This window comes from Chelonoidis abingdonii, chromosome 2 (assembly GCF_003597395.2).
Source record: "Chelonoidis abingdonii isolate Lonesome George chromosome 2, CheloAbing_2.0, whole genome shotgun sequence".
Classification (NCBI taxonomy): domain Eukaryota; kingdom Metazoa; phylum Chordata; order Testudines; family Testudinidae; genus Chelonoidis; species Chelonoidis abingdonii.
This window is the reverse complement of record NC_133770.1, coordinates 123,096,900-123,117,679: the sequence shown is the minus strand read 5'-3', so window position 1 is coordinate 123,117,679 and position 20,780 is coordinate 123,096,900. Positions and strand designations below refer to the sequence as shown.

Sequence of the window (20,780 nt, the reverse complement as noted above, 5' to 3'; positions counted from 1 at the left end):
TGTTTTTGACTTTAAATTCTGATATAACTACTGGTGTGATGTTAGAAAATTGATGAAAAAGTTATTTCAGGGCCAGTATCCCCCAATTTCCCATGGCCATGGTGCTAGGAATATATACTGATGTGTTTGAATTTAAATAAAGACAGAAATCTATCCAAAATGTGTGTGGTTACACCCAATAAACGTACTTTATCACTCTGGTTCCCAAAACATATATCCTACACAGAACCAGCATTGGAAAATTTCTTATGTATCATTTCCTTTCTGCTATCAGAGTGTCCCACAATTCTGGATGCTTTAGTTACTCTCCTCTTTCTGCAGCTCATGGAGGGGATCAGCATTTTGCCGTGCACAATTTAGCCGTGCCCTCTCTGCTGCTGCTTGAGCCAAATGAGTTATTCCCAAACTGTAAAACTTTCATATTATTATTAACACATATTCCAGATATAATGAAATAACTATATATATTAGACCAAGGAAGATGATTATATGCTAATGACTATATCTGGCTCTTGACTCATGGGCCATCTAGGCAGGGAAGAATTGTGAGAGACACTGTTAGCAGAAATTAAATTATTGGCAAGAAATTTACCTTTCTGTAGCCTTGCTTCTCCCACAATTCCAGATGTTTGGGAAGTAGCGAGTCGTGATCAGATGTAGGGAGGGATATGAAACAAAAGTTTGTAGGAAAGAATTACCCCACTTTTGTAAACTCATTCAGAAGTCTGTATTATATTTGGGCCACTGCCTGAAGAGCCTTTCTGCCAAAGGAGGCCTCTGTATTGCTGTCCACCTTGTATTGCCTAATCATAGAATCATAGAATATCAGGGTTTGAAGGGACCTCAGGAGGTCAACCCCCTGCTCAAAGGAGGACCAATCCCCAACTAAATCATCCCAGCCAGGGCTTTGTCAAGCCTGACCTTAAAAACATCTAAGGAGGGAGATTCTACCACTTCCCTAGGTAACCCATTCCAGTGCTTCACCACCCTCCTAGTGAAAACGTTTTTCCTAGTATCCAACCTAAACCTCCTCAACTACAACTTTAGACCATTACTCCTTGTTCTGTTATCTGCTACCACTGAGAACAGTCTAAATCCATCCTCTTTGGAACCCTCTTTCAGGTAGTTGAAAGCAGCTACCAAATCCCCCCTCATTCTTCTCTTCTGCTGACTAAACAATCCCAGTTCCCTCAGCCTCTCCTCATAAGTCATGTGTTCCAGCCCCCTAATCATTTTTGTTGCCCTCTGCTGGACTCTTTCCAGTTTTTCCACATCCTTCTTGTAGTGTGGGGCCCCAAACTGGACACAGTACTCCAGATGAGGCCTCATCAATGTTGAATAGAGGGGAACGATCACTTTTCTCGATCTGCTGGCAATGCCCCTATTTATACAGCCCAAAATGCCATTAGCCTTCTTGGCAACAAGGGCACACTGTCGACTCTTATCCAGCTTCTCGTCCACTGTAACTCCTAGGTACTTTTCTGCACAACTGCTGCCTAGCCATTCGGTCCCTAGTCTGTAGCAGTGCATAGGATTCTTCTGTCCTAAATGCAGGACTCTGCACTTGTCCTTGTTCAACCTCATCAGATTTCTTTTGGCCCAATCCTCTAATTTGTCTAGAATTTTTTTCTCTTTTCTCATTTTAGTTTTGTCATGCTTTTAGCTGTGTTTCTTCACCATATCTGGGAGGGGGGTGATGTTTATCAATTACTGGTTTACGGGTTCTGGGCCTGATACCAAATCCTATTGATTTCCCTCCCTAGATGATGTGGCCTTCTGTTTGGAGGTTGCAAGCACAAGAGACAGGTAAGGGTTTAGGTCATAATATCACATCTGGGACATCATCATTACCCATGATGTTGTTGTCCTTATCTTTTTATCAATCTCTTTTCTCACATCAACCTCATTTTGAAAGGATCTAGAGGCAGTATACTATTCACCACATTAACAGAGAGGGGTATCCATGTGATAAATTGCAATCCTCATGCACCTTCAGCTGCCTTGGTGGCACTCTCCCAATAATCCATCTCCAACAGCACAACATTGGCAGACAATGGTATAAAGCTCCCATTTCTACCTCTTCAGGATCATGAGATATTGGACTTCAAATCCATCAAAGATGCAGGATTGCACTATTGCCCATTTTGCTTCCTTGCAGTGGAATTTGGAGAGGAGATAAAAATTCCACACTTGTTGAGGAGAATAGAAAACTATCAAGTAAGAAACTTCTCTTCTGTTAGCAGCTTCTCTCTTCATTCACCACTAATGGATTAATGACCCCCAACTATGGAATTCAAAGGTAGTGTTGCTGGAGGCTCCAGGATTATGCTCCACCCTTCAGTTCAGGCCTACAGCAGAGTTCTTCCACAAATAGAGAAACCCTCCAGCAACCAATTATTAGCATTAAGATACTATATGTCTAAATCTCTCACTAGAGAACATTTTCAATTTATATTCTGGTCATTTACCAAACTACCAGGATGGGTTGAATTCAGAGAGAAGGTGCTGACAGAAATAAAATTATCAGGTAAGAAAATTTTCATTCTGTTGCACGGCTTCTCTCCTCATTCATTACACCTGGGAAGTAATGAGCAGTGCATACCGGATGTTGGGAGGGAAAGAGTAAGCAGAGTTCAATTATTATAGTAGCATAGTAGGCAGGAATAGACATTTCCTCCATATAAAGCAAGAACTTTATACATTAAGGAATTATGTGGGAAACAACCCAGTAGCACCTTCCTACCAGAGGATGCCTCTGCAGAGGAACGGAAACTTACTTTGCAAATATTCCTCAGATGAGGCTGTCATAAATAGATAGCTAAGGGTTAATGTTTCTTTTACCTGTAAAGGGTTAACAAAGGGAACCAAACACCTGACCAGAGGACCAATCAGGAAACTGGATTTTTCAAAGTCAGGGAGGGAATTTTTGGGGTCTGAGTCTTTTGTCTGTCTCTCAGCTACGAGAAGGTTCTTTCTATCTTCTAATCTTCTGTTTCCAAATTGTAAGTACAGGTAGAAAAACAATATGGGCTTTTATGTTGTTTGGTTGTATTTACATGTGTGTAGCTTGCTGGAATGTTTCAAATTGGATATCTTTTTGAATCAGACTGTTTATTCATATTTTTCTTATAAGCAATAGCCCTGTATTGTCACTTGATGCAGGGATTATATTCTTATGTCTTTTTTCTTTCTTTTTATATAAAGTTTTCTTTTTAAGACTTGTTTGAGTTTTTCTCTCTGGGTAGGCTAAGGAACGAAAGGGAGGGAATTCTCTTTGTGTTAGATCTACGGAGGGTAAGCTCTGCAGCACCAGGGGATTTGTGGGAGGGGGGGGAGAGATAGAATCTTCTCTGTTTCCTTGTATTAGGGGTTTGTCTCTTTGTGGAAGAGAGGAGACATACTTCTTGGTATTGTGATGTAAAGAGATTGCATCAGTACTCTCAGGTTAGCCAGAGAGGAAAGTCTGGGTGGGAGAGAGAGGGGGGAAGGGAAGTGGGTTATTTCCCTTTGTGGTAAGACTCAGGACCTCTGAGTCTTGGGGTCCCCCAGGGAAAGTTTGGGGGACCAGAGCGAGGCAGGTGCTGTAATTCCTGTCTGGTGGCAGAGAGATAAGATCCAAGCTGGTAATTAAGCTTGGAAGTTCATGCTAGGCACCCAGATTTCTGGACACTAAGGTACAGATTTGGGAGTTAGGCTTATGATAGAGGTTCATACACCTTCTCCCCAGTACCCTTACCAATTTTTGTGAATAGTTCCCCAGCTATTCACAGAATAGCATGCCAACTGGTGCAGGATTTTACATCTTGCCTGCAGGAACTTTGAGGCTGTCAGGCCTTGGGATTATGATAGAATGAGATGAACAGGGTGTAATAGGCAAACGCATTCCATATGCTTAAAATGTATCTTTAGAGCTGTAAGAATGCCCATTTATGCCACAAATCTTCCAAGGGTTAGAATAAAATGACGGGAGAACTATTTCCTAGGAATTGTGGAAAGCATAACTTATCCTGAAGAGAAAGGTTTCTGGAAGTATAAGATTAACTTTTTCTTCATGACAAAGGCAGTGTGGTTTTTGTAGGGATATGGGCACTAATTCTAAAACTTACTTTTCAGAAGTAATGGTGACAAGAAAGGCCAGCCAAAGGCTTGTCTAATTTGTCACTGTGATGAAACTTGGCACCTGATACTCAAATGGAAGATATGATGTGCCTGGCTACAAAATGCCACTATGGTTGGTACACACATTTCTATAGTGCTCAGTTGTAGGACTCCAACCAAACCTTCTGGAGAAACTCTAGTGTAGCCAAGATCACCAGATCTTTGGGATTATTATAATATTCATATCACAACAGCATTGAGAGGTCAGGGCACTACTGTGTTGGGCAATACACAGTGAGGCAGTCGCTGTCTCAAAGAGCTTTCTGCTCCCCTACAATCCTGAAATGTAAATTTGACCAGATCAGTAAATGAAATATCTTGGTTGAGTTCTGTCTGGATACGAAACTGTATCATTGCTTAATGGAGATTCCATGGTGAACTACACTTCTCTTCCAATGCCCAAGCTGTTAATGGTAGATGTTCCCAGTCTACGTGAAGGAATCCCAGCTTCAAGATGTCTGGTCTTTTCTGAAGGTACAATGTGGGGTCCTTGGCTATTTAGCAAGCGCAAAGTACCTTTTGGGCCAGTGAAGGATGAGGAGGAGGATTTCAACTCTTCATTTTCATCTCTTCAGTATCCTTTATGTGAACTCTCGGGAAAGGCAGCAGATTCTTCTCTTCCCAGGACACTACATCCATTGCCATGGGGAAGCTTTGGTCTCTGGTTATTCCCTAGTTTTCAGAATGGATATAAACATTCATGCCTCAAAAATAAGCCATCTCTTAACAGGAAGAAGGAAGAGACTTCCTCTGCAAATACCATAAGTGCCTGCCACTTAGGCAGCTGGTACTGCTCATGTTCATAGAAAGGATACGGTACTCAGGGGTCCCTTCCCATATGGCCATGTTTGTGGTTTTTGCTTTTTAAAATAATTTATTTAAAGACACATCCTGACAGAGGTGTCGAAGTGAACTAAAAGGACACATACAATGAGATTTTGGAAATTTGTCTTCCAACTATGCTTGCTTCCATAGTGAGTATGCAAGGGTCTAGCATGAATGTTGTATTGGCTTTCAGCATGTTGTTTATGCTTACCTCTCACAAAGGGGCATTGGATGTTATCTGAGAATAATGCTTAATTTTGCATTGCATCAAGCACATGGTTTTATGTTTCAGAAGGAATTTCAGCAGCTGTGCTTTGAGAAACCCATGAGGGATGAAGCTGATGCATGGCACTAGCAATCCTAACCACTGGAAACAACTAACTCACTATTACGAGGAGTTCTTGTGGCACCTTAGAGACTAACACATTTATTTGGGCATAAAATTTCATGGGTGAAAAATACAGTAGACAGGTATAAATATACAGCACATGAAAAGATAGGAGTTGCCTTACCAAGTGGGGGATCAGCGCTAATAAGGCCAATTCAGTCAGGGTGGATGTGCCCCAACCCAACAGTTGACAAGAAGGTGAGAGTATCAACAGTGAGGCCACTTCCAGTCTTTAGTCAGGCCTAATTTGATGGTGTCAAATTATACTACTACAGGACAGGCCCAACAAAGAAAGTAACAGAACGCCACTAGCCATCCTCTCCTATAGCCCCCAACTAAAACCTCTCCAGCACATCATCAAAGATCTACACCTATCCTGGAGGATGATCCATCACTCTCACAGATCCTGGGAGACAGGCCAGTCCTCGCTTATAGACAGCGCCCCAACCTGAAGCAAATACTCACTAGCAACTACACACCACACAACAGAAACACTAACCCAGGAATCAATCCCTGCAACAAACCCCGTTGCCAACTCTGATATATAGATATATAAGATATATTCAAGGGACATCATCACAGGACCTAACTACATCAGCCACACCATCAGGCACTCACTCACCTGCACATCTCCCAATGTGATATATGCCATCATGTGCCAGCAATGCCCCTCTGCCATGTACATTGGCCAAACCAGACAGTCTCTACGCGAAAGAATAAATGGACACAAATCTGACATCAACAATTGTAACATTCAAAAACCAGTAGGAGAGCTCTTCAATCTCCCTGGACACTCAATGATAGACTTAAAAGTGGCCATTCTTCAACAAAAAAACTTCAAAAACAGACTTCAACGAGAAACTGTGGAGCTGGAATTAATTTGCAAACTTGACAACATCAAATTAGGCCTGAATAAAGACTCGGAGTAGCTGTGTCACTACAAAAAGTAACAAGGACTCGTTGGTTTTGCTGATACAGACTAACCTGATTACCTCTCTGATAACTAACTACTGATGACCTCTCAGGAGATGACTGATGCAATCAAGTTTTGGATCTTTGCAAATCTTTACCATTTTGGTAAAATTACAGCCAAAGCCATGTCTGTTTTGATCCTTGGGAGAACAATTCTCTGCACTGGGATCAAAAGCTCCTCATGATCTTGAAGAACTGGTGGCTATAAATCCTTTTCAGCAGCTGTTCATTTAGAAGGGGTGTGTTTCTCTGGACAGGGTACTGATTGGCATGTTGTCTGTGCATGGGTTTTAGTGTGTAACATGCATCCTGTGCCTTGCTGTGTGTGGCAGGGCAGGGGTAAACCCCCCTGAATGCCCTGCTGAAATGCAGGCTAAGCCCTGCTTTCGGGCAGAGAGGCCAGGGGCAGAGGCTCAAAGCTGCCGGCAGGGAGCCCAGCTGCGGGCCCTAATGAGGGCTGGCTCACTACAATAGACTAAGCTAAGCAGCGACAGCTGGGCTGAAGGCTAGGAGAACTATAAAAGCCCTGAACAAAACTCAGTTAGGAGGCTAGCCAGGGAGGGGACAGGAGGCTACATCTCTGTCTCCTCACCACAGGAAGGGAGCCTCAAGGAAAGGGGATAACTCTTGGGGGATAAAGGGGACTACACAGTGGCACTGTAAAATAAAGCACAAGGGTGAAACACCGGAAGAAGGTGTGAGAACTCTTATTTTACGAGCCTAAGCACAGGGCGAGAAGGAGGAAACCTGTGTGGACTCTGTGACAACCATAGATGCCAACTCCATGGGTGTTCCGGGGCTGAAGCACCCATGGGGAAAAACTGGTGGGTGCTCTGCACTCACCAGCAGCTCCCCACCCCAGCTCACCTCTGCCTCCGCTCCACCTCCTCCCCTGAACGTGCCACGTGCCCGCTTTCCCCCCCCTCGCTCCCAGTGCTTGCCACCACAAAGCAGCTGTTTTGCACAGCAAGCGCTGGGAAGGAGCAGGAACATGGTGTGCTCAGGGAAGAGGCGGAGCCGGGGCAGAGATTTGGGGAAAGGGTCCAATAGAGGCAGGGAGGGGGCAGAGTTGGCGTGGGGACTTTGGGGAAGGGGTTGAAATGGGGGCAGGGAAGGGGTGGGGTCAGGGCGAGGGGTCAAGTACCCACCGGCGTGGGGAAAAGTTGGCATCTATGGTGACTTCAGCCAGCCACTTAAGAGTCTTGGTGAAGAGGCTGGATCAGAAGGAAGAGTCTCCTACAGGAATTGTGAGCTCTTTTGACAAAATCCTCAGCATGACAAAGATAAAAAGGATTTGTGTACATTTGGAGGAAAAATTATCTAAGTGTTTTTGGAAACTTCCGCTCCAGATTTTTCTCTCTTCCAGAGTAACAGTCCCTCCACCGATGTCCTTGGTGTTGGTAGCAACCAGTGGATTGTTATGCTGGCTTTAACAATGAGAGCCAAGGCCTCTCTGCAATCTCAGCTAGTAATTTTTCTAATCTTTCCCCCAATATTTCCTCACCTGGAAGTCTGCATGCACAATATCTGTTTAGGATGAGTGGTGGCTATTCATGGGTGTGACACAGCTTCCTTGTAGCCACCAAGTTGGAAACCTTTGCTCATTGCAGATCACAACCAAGGTTTGACCAGGACAGAACCCAAGACGTCTCACTCCAAGCAAGGATCATACTTTTAGACAATGAGCCACTTGTTTGCCACAGAGTAGGCTTTTCTTACTACATAAATGAAAAACCTTTGGTTTGAAAGGCTATAGCTGAGGCTTTGAAATTGCTGTGAAGTGTCTCATCACCATTATGCTCTATGACATCTTTTGGAGAAAGTCCCCTTCAGAAGTGGTGACTATGTCTTTCACTGGAGTAGCTACTGCTGCATCCACTTTAGGCTTCCAACATTTATGAAATGTCTTTGATTTATATAAATATTTTAGTTTAACATTTGGTTTAAACAGATGTTCTCATTTAGATCTTAACAAGGCCCGCAAAGGAGGCATCAACTGGAACACATGTACCTAATAATCCTTGAAAGGGAAGATATTTTATTAATATTAAGAGTTCCTTGCAAGACGCTGACTGACACTGTGTCCTGAAAAAGTCCTGTAGGGATGGATTTCTTTGGGTTCTCTTGTGATCCAAATGTGGTACTACTTCTCCTGCTGTTTACTGTGGGGAGGTAGTACACTATTTATACTGGGCTCGGGACCTGTTGTGATAACTGGGCTCACAAACTGGGCCTAATTGTGAGCTCAACTGTAAAAAGAATGTGAATGTTCATAAGATGTCACAATAACCTATAATGCTGATGGGAAAAGATACAAAAAGGAGGCAGAAAGACTAAATTAGTCCAAACAAAAAGGCCTCCTGATATAACTCACAGAATGTGGTAAGATCATGCTTGGTAAATATGAGAAGTAGAAACAGAAATCAGTGAGCCAAAATTGGTGTGTCAAAAACTAGGCCTAACTGGTGGACAAAATAATGAGGGGATGGTCTGTTCCACCTACCACTTCCTTTTGGGTCTGTGATGGGGTGTACCAGCCCTGCGCTGGACAAGAACGGGTTAACCCCATATTGTGGGTGGAGGATGCCACACCTCCTCACCACTGCTGGGCACGCTCCAACTGGAGCCTCAGTATAAAAGAGAGTAGCCCAGCTCAGTCAGGGCTGCCCACCGAAGAAAGAGGATGCACATTACAGGCTCCCTCCCGGCAGTTGCTGGAGCTCCAGATCGCGGAGGCAAAGTGCATCAAGAGCTAGGCAGAAACTCAGCTGCCCATGGAAGCCCAAGAGAGGACGGAGTTGTTGGGAGCTTCACAAGCTGATGACCCCAGATGCCCAGGGGATGTGTGGACAGCAACATTGGAAAAGAGGGTAGGAAGTAACCCAGGGGAGCTAGACACTGATCCAGTTGTGGAACAGGACAAAGCCAATATGTTTCAGATGGATCCCCACTGACCTAGTGGTGAATCCACTTGATGCGGACAGGGCCCTGGGTTGGGATCCAGTGGACTATGGAGGGACCGGTCCCTACCCTGGCTGCCAGCCCTGAGTGGCGGCCCACTTCCCCCCTGGCTGCTAGGCCACAAGGCCCTGATAAGTGGGCAGCCATATTGACTCTGGTCTCTAGGGCACACTGCCCCGCTTAAGAGGGCAGCCTCACTGACACTGGCCCTTAGGTCATACTGCCCTGGGGCTAAGGGTAGCCATTTGGACTCAGCCATGGGGCTACAACACCCTACCCTGACCCCAAAGGGTGACAGGGTGTACCAGACCCACGACAGCATCCTTCAAGAAAGATTTAAAGAAAAATAGCTACTGGAGTGTTTCACCATCATGGCTGCAACCCGCACTGTCTACTGAGACCCTGGACTTGCCTTATCTTAATCCTGAGACATGTTCTGACCAGACTGGGCCAGAGAGAGGCACCCAAATGACACTGCCATCTCTACTGGCTCCAGCTGATTCTCAAACATGCCTGGGATGAAACAGGATTGGACTTTAACTGCAGCAGCAACAACAGCTTCAGTCAATTTCAGCTAACTTTTCTTCTCCCTAAAAGGACAGTTATTACCATCTTTGTTACCATCTAAGAGTCTGTCAAACAAGGCTTTTTCCCCTCTTTTAAAAGCTCTCTCCAGCTAACGGGAAACAGAACAAACAATGTTGTTAACATGAAAGCCTTACTGAGTACTTTACATTTCAAATGCTTTCCTTCTTTTCTTTATCTTTAATAAAAAGTTAAAGGATTTTTAATGGTGTGTTTGCCATGGTATTAAGCAGGCTGAGGTTTCCATATATCAAACCCCGGACCTCGTTTAACACTGTTTAATGTTGGACAGTGAGTGGGTATGTTAACACTTCTAGCCCATATATTCTATCTAAATTAATACTGCAGACCATACAACAGAGGAAGGGTACTGGTTGTTGAAGAATCTTGTTAACTGACTTGGGGAGTCTGAAAGGCCTGCTCCTCCAGGCTAGCTAACACCCAGCTAAATACTATATGTGCAACCTAGTACCACTCATGGCTTTCCTCAGTCAGTGAGGATCATTCTGATCATGGGAAGGGATTTCTCACTTACCTCCCTGGAAGGGGAGTTAGGTAAGAGGCCTGCTACTTTCCCCAAGGAGCAGCAGAGGGCCCCTTTCAGGACCCAGCCCAGCTCTGTTGTGGAACTTGCCTGCTGAGCTGGCCAGATACCTTCCTCCTTGTCTTTAGGCTCTCTCCCTGAAAGTTCAGAAACCCCTAGTGGGCTTTTCTGCTTTGAAGCCATGACTCCACAGGGCAGGGCAGGGACCTGACATGCCACTCTGGCTCCAAGCCCCATGCCCTGGGAAGTGGCAGGACATAATTCCCTCTCTAGAGAGCCTGTAAGTGCTGCCTTGTGTAGGGAGCAGTGCTTACATTTAAGCCAGTTATTTGCAGGATAGCTCAGCAGTGCCCGAGTGGGGACAGAAGAGACTGGCAGTGGCACATCCAAGTAGTTGAAACCACCACACTGCTATTTACCTGATACGGGGAGGAGGAGGAGAAAGAAGATTATAACTTGCAACTGCACAAAAATGAATAAAAACAAAGATGATAAAACAAAATAGTTGGGAGAAAGTGAAAGGCCAATTTGTCATACTTCTGTAGGCAGAAAATCTGGTGGCCTGATTTGAAGGGCAGAGCTTAGACCTGGAGCCACCAGGAACACCATTGGACCGCTGCTGAAGGGGCATTAGCCCATGAAAAATGAATGAGGAGAGAAGGTGTGCAACAGAAATGGAACATTAATGTGGAAAGTGGACTGAACAAAAAAAAAATTGAAGATCTCAGAGGTCTGGAATGTGGCAGTAAGTCCCAAATCCCAAAGGGGATCGACTGGTGACTAGAGTGTGGGTGAGGTGGTCAAAGGTGTAGGATAAATACAAGTTATCAGAAGAATGTTATCCTTTTACATAAAAGCATAATATATATGTAATCTATACAGCATTTTTTACATCTTTTCACCACAGACAAAATATAAAATGAAGACTTGATTCCAATTACCATAGTACATAGCCAAAATATGGTAGTGTATAATTAACTTGTACTTGTTATTATACTATTGGCAATGATCTAACATGACACAAAGATGAAAAATGCTTTAAACAGAGAATGTACCTGGAGTTCGTTATCCTTTTCCTTATTTTTAATCCAGATCTTTCCTTGACCTTGTGGGTCAATCAGCAAAGGATATCGAGATGCCTTTGTGACAATGATGGCATTCTGAATTGAAAGGTCATCATTTGGGAGACCCTGGAGGCTCCATTCTCCAATTGTAGCATTGTCAACAAGCATACTGATGAGGTTAAGATCCTAATATAAAATATTGAATTATAATCTGTTAGCATGCTATTATTAAAAATGCTTAGTTGGAAGCTAAATTTTCTGAAAAAGCAAACATACTTCACCTTGCTGAGTTTTAGAGCCTGGGCTCCAGCTTGAATGGGAATGCCTACACTGCTATTTTTAGCCCCATAGCATGAGCCCCGCAAGAACTGACCAGGACTCAGACTCACTGCCATGTTTTTGTTTTTTATTTTGAAAAGTAGATGCACCCTAAGACAAAAGAGCTAAGTGACCAGACTGGTCCCACAGAGGAAGTCAGGGTCAGAGCCAGGATTAAAACTATGGAAGCACTTTGCTCCCAGTTCTGTTCTCAGTCCACAAGCTCACTCATTGTTAGTGAGCTACCCTCCTTTTTGCCAGCTCAGCTGCAAGCAGCCACTTTATAGCCACGTCTGCTGCAGGCAGCCTTGTCCTCAGCTTCATTCTGCAAAGCACTGCCCATTCCAGCTGTAAATTCATATCATGCCCTCCAATGGATCCGAAAGGGGGGAAGTGAATATCCCACAAACTCCGAATCATAGCAATTACTTTACATTTTCAAAGAAAAGGCTTAGAAACTTACTGTTAAAATGTCAAGGCTTTCTCTAGTTTTCATTCTCTTTTAAGGCCTGATTCTGCAAAGATTTACTCACATGCTTAACTTTATGTACCGTAAGTAGTCTGCTTGGCTTCGATGGCCTAAGTCTCCCCAATTAAGATGTGGTCAGAGCTAGGCTTGCTATTGCCAACCCCAAAAGTTCAAATCATGAGTCAGGCCTCCAAAAATCAAGAGATTTTAAAAATAATATAGTCTGAGTTCTTTTATTTGCCTTCTGTTTTGGCGGTTTTTAGCATTCACATTTTCAAGCTTTCTCCGCAACTACTAGGGCTAGAAACCATCTTCTTTTCTTAAATGTGAGCTGAAATTCTTACAAAAGCAGATGACTCTAGAGGATGGAGCTTTAAGAAAAACACGAAAAATTGCAAGACTTGTGATAAAATCATAAGAGTTGGCAACACTGGTGGCTGCAAGACCTAGTGGCTAGTTCTATTTGCACTCCTTTGACACCTTCAGTCTGACCATGTCAAAACTTTAATAATTTCACTTCAAGCTGGGAAAAGTGAGGCACAAAGAAGTGAATAGTAGGGATGTCTAGTAATTAAAAAAAGTAATCATGATTAATTGAGCGATTAAAAAAATCAATCGCGATTAATTGTACTGTTAATAATAGAATAACATTTACTTAAATATTTTTGGATGTTTTCTACATTTTCAAATATATTGATTTTAATTACAACACAGAATACAAAGAGTACAGCGCTCACTTTATATTTTTGTTATTATAAATATTTGCACTGTAAAAAACAAAAGAAATAATATATTTCAATTCACCTAATACAGGTACAGTAGTGCAATCTCTTTATTATGAAATTTAAACTTAACAATGTAGAATTATGTACAAAAATAAGTGCATTCAAAAATAAAAAAGACGGTTACTCACCTTTGTAACTTGTTCTTCAAGATATGTTGCTCATATCCATTCCAATTAGGTGTGTGCCCGCCACGTGCACGTTCGTCGGAAGATTTTTACCCCAGCAACACTCGGCGGGTCGGCTGAGTCGCCTCCTGGAGTGGCGCCATTATGACGCCGGATATATACCCCTGCTGACCCAACAGCCCCTCAGTTCCTTCTTGCCAGCTACTCCGACAGAGGGGAAGGAGGGTGGGTTTGGAATGGATATGAGCAACACATCTCGAAGAACAACAGTTACAAAGGTGAGTAACCGTCTTTTCTTCTTCAAGTGCTTGCTCATATCGATTCCAATTAGGTGATTTCCAAGCCTTACCTAGGCGTGAGGTCGGAGTGAGATGTTGCAGAATGTAGAACTGCTGAACCAAAGGCTGCATCATCTCTGGACTGTTGAACCTATGCGTAATGTGAGGCAAATGTGTGAATCGATGACCAGATAGCTGCCCGACATATTTCCTGGATGGGAACATGGGCCAGGAAGGCGGCAGATGAAGCTTGAGCCCGAATACAATGGGCGGTGAGGTGACTAGCTGGAACGTGAGCCAAATCATAGCATGTACGGATGCAGGACGTTACCCAAGATGAAATTCGTTGGGATGAGACTGGTAGGTCTTTCATCCGGTCTGCCACAGCTACAAAGAGCTGAGGCGACCTTCAGAAGGGTTTTGTTCTCTCGATATAAAAGGCGAGAGCCCTGCGAACGTCTAGTGTGTGCAGCTGTTGTTCCCGATGCAATGGATGCGGCTTCGGGAAAAAGACTGGAAGGAAGATGTCTTGATTGACATGAAAGGAGGACACCACCTTAGGGAGGAAGGAGGGGTGTGGTCACAGCTGTATCTTGTCCTTATGGAACACCATATACGGGGGGGTCCGCTGTCAGGGCCCGAAGCTCAGATACTCGTCTTGCCGAAGTAATAGTGACAAGAAAGGCTGTCTTCCAGGAAAGGTACAGCAGCGAGCAGGTGGCTAGTGGTTCAAAAGGAGCACCCATAAGCTTGGCTAGCGCCAGGTTGAGGTCCCAGGTAGGGGTCGGGCGTCTAACTTGTGGGTACAAACGTTCCAATCCCTTGAGGAACCTTGAAACTATGGGGTGAGAAAAGACTGATCGGCCATTTTCCCCTGGGTGGAAGGCGGAGATGGCTGCCAGATGCACCTTTATGGAAGAGACCACTAGGCCTTGTTCTTTCAGGGACCAGAGGTAGTCCAGGACAGTAGCAACTGACACCTGCGTGGGGACTGAGTTACGTTGAGCGCACCAGCAGGAGAAACGCTTCCACTTGGCCAGATGTCATCCTAGTGGAAGGCTTCCTACTGCCCAAGAGCACCTGTTGGATCGAGGCAGAGCAACGCAACTCAAGATTGGCTCAACCACGCAGCAACCATGCTGGGAGGTGAAGAGACTGCAAGTCTGGATGGTGAAGTCTGCCGAATTTCTGTGTTATGAGATCCAGCCAGAGTGGCAGGAGGATCAGGTCTGCCACTGAGAGGTCGAACAACATGGTGTACCAGTGCTGCCTCGGCCACGCTGGAGCAATCAGGATCAGGCGGGCACTGTCCCTGTGAAGCTTGAGTAGGACTCTGTGGACCAGCGGGAATGGTGGAAAGGCGTAGATTAGGTGCTTCTTCCATGGGATGAGGAAAGCGACTGATAGGGAGCCCGGAGAGCGTCCCTGGAAGGAGCAGAACACCTGGCATTTCCTCTTCTCTCAGGAGGCAAAGAGGTCTATGTGGGGAAACACCCACTTCCAGAAAACAGAATGGATGACATCCGGACGAATCAACCACTCGTGAGACAGGAAGGATCTGCTGAGGTGATCCGCCGGAGTGTTCTGGACTCCTGGGAGAAAGGACACTACCAAATCGATCCAGTGGGCTATGCAACAGTCCCAGAGGTGGAAGGCTTCTTGACAAAGGAGGGAGGAGCATGCTCCGCCCTGCTTGTTTATGTTAAGCATGGCCATTGTGTTGTCCATGAATACTGACACACAACGGCCTTGGAGATGTTCTCAAAACACCTGGCATGCTAGACGCACTGCCCTCAGTTCCCGCACACTGATGTGTAAGGCTAACTTTTGAGCTGACCAGAGGCCTTGAGTGCATAGGTCCCTGAGGTAAGCACCCCAACCCAGAGATGATGCGTCCGTGGTTAGGGCCATCGAGGGTTGAGGCAGGTGCAATGGCATCCCTGAACAGACTAGAGTGGGGTCTAGCCACCAGGTTAGGGAGCCCAGAACCTTCTGGGGAATAGTGAGCACTGAGTCCAGGCTGTCTCTGCGTGGCCAGTATATTGAAGCAAGCCAGGCTAAAAGGGATGGAGACGTAGCCTGGCGTGTTTGGTCACGAAGGTGCAAGAGGCCATGTGACCTACTAGACTGAGACAGTTGCACACCGACGTTGTCAGGAAGGTTTGAAGACCTCGAATAATTGTAGCCATTGCTTGCAAACGCAACTGTGGGAGACCGGCTCTGGCCAGATTGGAGTCCAGAACCGCTCCGATGAAGTCTATTCTCTGCGAGGGTGTCAGAGTAGACTTCTCTGTGTTGATCAGTAGGCCTAGGCTCCTGAAGAGGTCTTGGACAATGCACAGGTGATGTGACACTTGTAACTGGGAGGTCCCTCAAATAAGCCAATCATGGAGATACGGGTAGACGTGTACTCGATGACGCCGGAGGGAGGCAGTGACTACGGCCATTCATTTCGTGAACACTCACGGGGCCGTAGAAAGGCCGAACGGAAGTACGGTGAACTGAAAGTGTTGATGGTTGACCACAAAATGGAGGTACCATCTGTGTGGTGGGTAAATTGCGATGTGGAAATATGCGTCCTTCATATTGAGGGCAGCATACCAGTCTCCCGGATCCAGGGACAAGATAATGGTCCCCAAGGTTACCATGCGGAACTTCAACTTTATCATGAATTTGTTGAGTTCTCACAGGTCTAGGGTCAGTCGTAGACCTCCCTTTGCCTTGGGGATTAGGAAGTAGCGGGAATAAAACCCCTTGCCTCTCATGTCCTTTGGCACCTCCTCTATGGCTCCCATGGCTAGGAGCGACTGGACCTCTTGTAAGAGGAATTGCTCATGAGAGGAGTCCCTGAAGAGGGACGGGGAGGGAGGGTGGGAAGGTGGGGCTGAAATAAACTGGAGGTGGTATCCCAATTCCACTGTGCGCAGGACCCAGTGATCGGAAGTTGACTAGGACCAGGCAGAGAGGAAATGGAAGAGGCGGTTGACAAATGGAGGAAAAGGATCCGGGAAAGTAACTGATGGGCCGTCCTCGGGCGTCCCATCAAAAGTTCTGCTTGGGCCCCACTGGTGGTTTAGGGGAGGCCTGATTTTGAACCCTTTGGGGGCCAGACTGCCTCCAACGATTCCCTCTACCACGCCTTCTGCTCAAGTCCTGACGCGGCCTAGGCGGGGCATAAGGGCGGTGTGGCTGGGGCTGGAAGGTCCTGCGTTGGGTCACTGGCATGTGCACTCCCAGCGAGCGCATTATGACGCGATTGTCCTTCAGACTTTGCAATCTGGGGTCAGTCTTGTCTGAGAAAAGGCCCTGGCCTTCAAAGGGCAAGTCCTGAATAGTTTGTTATAATTCAGGAGGAGGGCCTGAGACCCGGAGCCAGGAGATATGCCTCATCGTCACTCCTGACACCAGAGTTCTGGCTGCAGAGTCAGCTGCATCCAGAGAGGCTTGGAGGGAGGTTCTTGCCACCTTTTTACCCTCCTCAAGTAGGGCCGTAAATTCTTGACGGGACTCCTGGGGAAGAAGCTCCATAAACTCTCCCAAGGACGTCCACGTGTTAAAGTTATACCTGCTTAGGAGGGCTTGTTAGTTTGCCCCCCTAAGTTGAAGGCCCCCGGCTGAGTATATTTTGCGGCCTAGGAGGTCCATGCGCCTAGCCTCCTTCAACTTAGGGGCAGGGGCTTGCTGGCCATGGCACTCCCTTTCGTTCACCAATTGCACTACTAGAGAGCAAGGAGGTGGGTAAGTGTAGAGATAATTCATACCCCTTTGAGGGGACCGTGTATTTTCTCTCTACTCCCCTGGCTGTGGGGGGAATCAAGGCTGGGGATTGCCAAATGGTGTCCACATTTGCTTGTATGGTGCGGATAAACGGGAGAGCCACTCTAGTAGGTGCGTCAGCCGAAAGGATGTCCACTTCAGGGTCCTCTATCTCAGGGACCTCCTCCACCTATAAGTTCATATTTTGAGCCACTCATCTCAAGAGGTCCTGATGGGCCCTTAGATCAATTGGCGGAGGGCCTGAGGAGGATGTTCCCGCCACCACCTCATCTGGCGAGGAGGAAGAGGAGAGGCCAGGGACCAGGGGGCTCCTGTTCTTGAGGAGTATCATTTGCGTCAGGTGGGACCTGAGCATCTGCAGGTGGTATCGGAGCCTCATCCGTGCCCATGGCGGGGGGAGGCGACTTACTGTCGCCTCTGGCACTCGGTGTTCTGATGGGGCCAATCATGGAACCACTGAAGGAGCACCTTGTGCTTGATGGTATGCCCACAGTGTCCAGAAGGACCAGTGATGGGGTCCTTGCTCGTGGCTCTGGCTCTCTGGAAATATATGGCTGGGGACATCCGAGTCACGTTCCTGTGAATAGGAAGCACTACCAGCCTGTGATGACACCAATGTGTGTCTCGATGGCCACGGCAGTGCTGACCGACCTTGAAAGGGAGCCCTGGTTCTGGTTGTTCTTTCCTGGAACGGTACCGGAGAATGGTACCGGGAGCTATAACGGTACCGCGAGCGAGACCGGGCCTGTGACCGTAGCAGCGCTGGGAGGTCAACCGGGATCTTGAGTCCCTTTGCCTGGAACAGCTGTGAGATGCGCAGTGCTGGGAACAGTGCCGGGAGTTGGTTCAGTACCGTGATACCTGGCAGGCAAACAGGAGGCCAAGTGGTGCCGCGAGTGCGACTGGTACCACGATGGAGAGCAGTGTCGGGACTGCAAATGGCATCAGACTGGGATCGTCGGCGGGACCGGGATCGTCGGTGGGACCGAGATCTTGAACGATGCCTCTCGGCGGCTCCCACGGAGGGCAGCCTCAGCAAGCCAGGCTTGCCAATAGATTGGATGACCCGCACCGGTGGTGCCGGGGGTTGAGGCAGCGCAGTCTCCGTCATCGCGATCAACTCCCGTGCCGTGGAGAAGGTCTCCGGCGTGGATGGGAGAGGGAGCTTGACCATGGCGTGAGCCGGGGAGCTTTCGGGCACCAGACTCAACGGCCCTTGTGGGACTGGAATCGACGCACCAGACTCTGCGGTACTGCACTCAGTGGTGCCATGGCAGATGATGGTGCCAGGCGATCCGTTGTCAACGGGCGCTCCTTCTGTGGTGCGGAAGCCGCCGGAGCACTGTGTTGCTTCCTGGGCCACGGGGACAGGGAGCAGTGCCGAGCAGACGTCGGTGTCGGTGAGGGTCAGTCCCGTGGTCCCTTCGCGGTACCGGAGCAGTTCGGAGCCGAAGGAGCACTCCTCATAGATGCAGGCTGTTGAGCACTTGGTAACGACGTTGTAGGACTAAGTGCCGTCTCCATGAGGAGCTGTTTCAGTCGAAAGTCCCGCTCTTTCTTCATCCTCAGTTTAAACGACTTACAGATGCGGCACTTGTCAGGAAGGTGGGATTCCCCAAGGCACTTGAGGCAGGAGTCGTGGGGATCCCCTATTGGCATCGGTTTTTGGCAGGTCGAGCACGGTTTGAATCCTGGTGACCTGGACATGAGCCCGGCACCGGGGTGGAGGAAAGGGGCTAATCCCCGATCCCCTCTTCAACTATATACACTAACTATATATACAAACAACTAACACTAACTACAACTGTAAAAACTCGAACTATAAACACAATTAACAGTAAAGAACAACGAGTAAGCTGGGGAAGTGGAGATCAGCAAAGCCGCGCTCCACAGTTCCAACGACCGTCACGGGTGACAAGAAGGAACTGAAGGGCCGCTGGGTCGGCAAGGGTATATAACCAGCGCTGTGACGGCGCCACTCCAGGGGGCAACCCATCCGACCCGCCGAGTGTTGCTAGGGTAAAAATCTTCCGACGAACGTGCACGCGGCACACGCACACCTAACTGGAATTGATATGAGCAAGCACTCAAAGAAGAACAATGTAAAATTTTAGAACCTACAAATCCACTCAGTCCTACTTCAGCCAATCGCTCAGACAAACAAGCTTGGTACAATTTGCAGGAGATAATGCTGCCCACATCTTGTTTACAATGTCACCTGAAAGTGATAACAGGCATTTGCATAGCACTATTTTAGCTGGCATTGCAAGATATTTACGTGCCAGATGCACTAAAGATTCATGTCCCTTCAGGCTTCAACCACCATTCCAGAGGACATGAATCCATGCTGATGATGGGTTCTGCTCGATAATGATCCAAAGCAGAGCGGACTGGCAAATGTTCATTTTCATCATCTGAGTCAAATGCCACCAGCAAAAGGTTGATTTTCTTTTTTGGTGGTTCGGGTTCTGTAGTTTCCGCATCAGAGTGTTGCTCTTTTAAGACATCTGAAAGCATTCTCTACACCTTGACTCTCTCAGATTTTGGAAGGCACTTCAGATTCTTAAACCTTGAGTCGAGGGCTGTATCTATCCTTAGAAATCACACATTGGTATCTTCTTTGTGTTTTGTCATATCTGCTGTGAAAGTGTTCTTAAAACGAACATGTGCTTGGTCATCATCTGAGACTGCTATAAGATGAATATATGGCAGAATGTGAGTAAAAAAGAACAGGAGACGTACAATTCTCCCTCAAGGAGTTCAGTCATAAATTTAATAATGCATTATTTTTTTAATGAACATCATCAGCATGTTCTCTGGAATGGTGGCTGAAGCATAAAGGGGCATATGAATGTTTAACATATCTGGCACATAAATACCTTGCAATGCCAACTACAAAAGTGCCATGTGAACACCTGTTCTCACTGTCAGGTGACATTGTAAATAAGAAGCACTCAGCAGTATTTCCCACAAATGTAAACGAACTTGTTTGTCTTAGCAATTGGCTGAACAAGAAGTAGGGCTGAATAGACTTGTAGGCTCTAAAGTTTTATATTGTTTTGTTTTTGAGTGCAATTATATAACAAAAAAAATCTCCGTTTGTAAGTTACTTTCACGATAAAAAGATTGCACTACAGTACTTATGAGCTGAATTGAAAAATACTATTTCTTTTATCATTTTTTACAGTGCAAATATTTGTAATAAAAATAATACAAAGTGAGCACTGTACACTTTTTATTTTGTGTTGTAATAGAAATCAATATATTTGAAAATGTAGAAAAACATCCAAAAATATTTAATAAATTTCAATTGGTATTCTATTGACAGTGCAATTAATTGCGATTAATTTTTTAAATCACAGTTAATGTTTTGAGTTAATCGCGTGATTTAACCGGGATTAATCAACAGCCCTAGTTAATAGTTAGATTTGCAAAGGTGGATACCTAAAATTACACACCTAAATCCATATTTAGACTTTTAGATGACCTGACATTTAGAAGTTACAAGCATCTGCAGCTCTTAGACTTCAG

General features: G+C 46.1%; 1 protein-coding gene across 2 annotated transcripts in view; it reads right to left on the bottom strand.

Moving 5' to 3' along the window:
• LOC116821627 (dynein axonemal heavy chain 5-like) overlaps positions 1 to 20,780 on the bottom strand; it is a 295,723-nt gene that overhangs the window by 78,653 nt on the left and 196,290 nt on the right. For both annotated transcript variants that reach the window (XM_075062654.1, XM_075062655.1), the window contains one exon: positions 11,489 to 11,683. In XM_075062654.1, the coding sequence (XP_074918755.1) occupies positions 11,489 to 11,683 (195 nt within the window). The remainder of the gene's footprint in view (positions 1 to 11,488; positions 11,684 to 20,780) is intronic.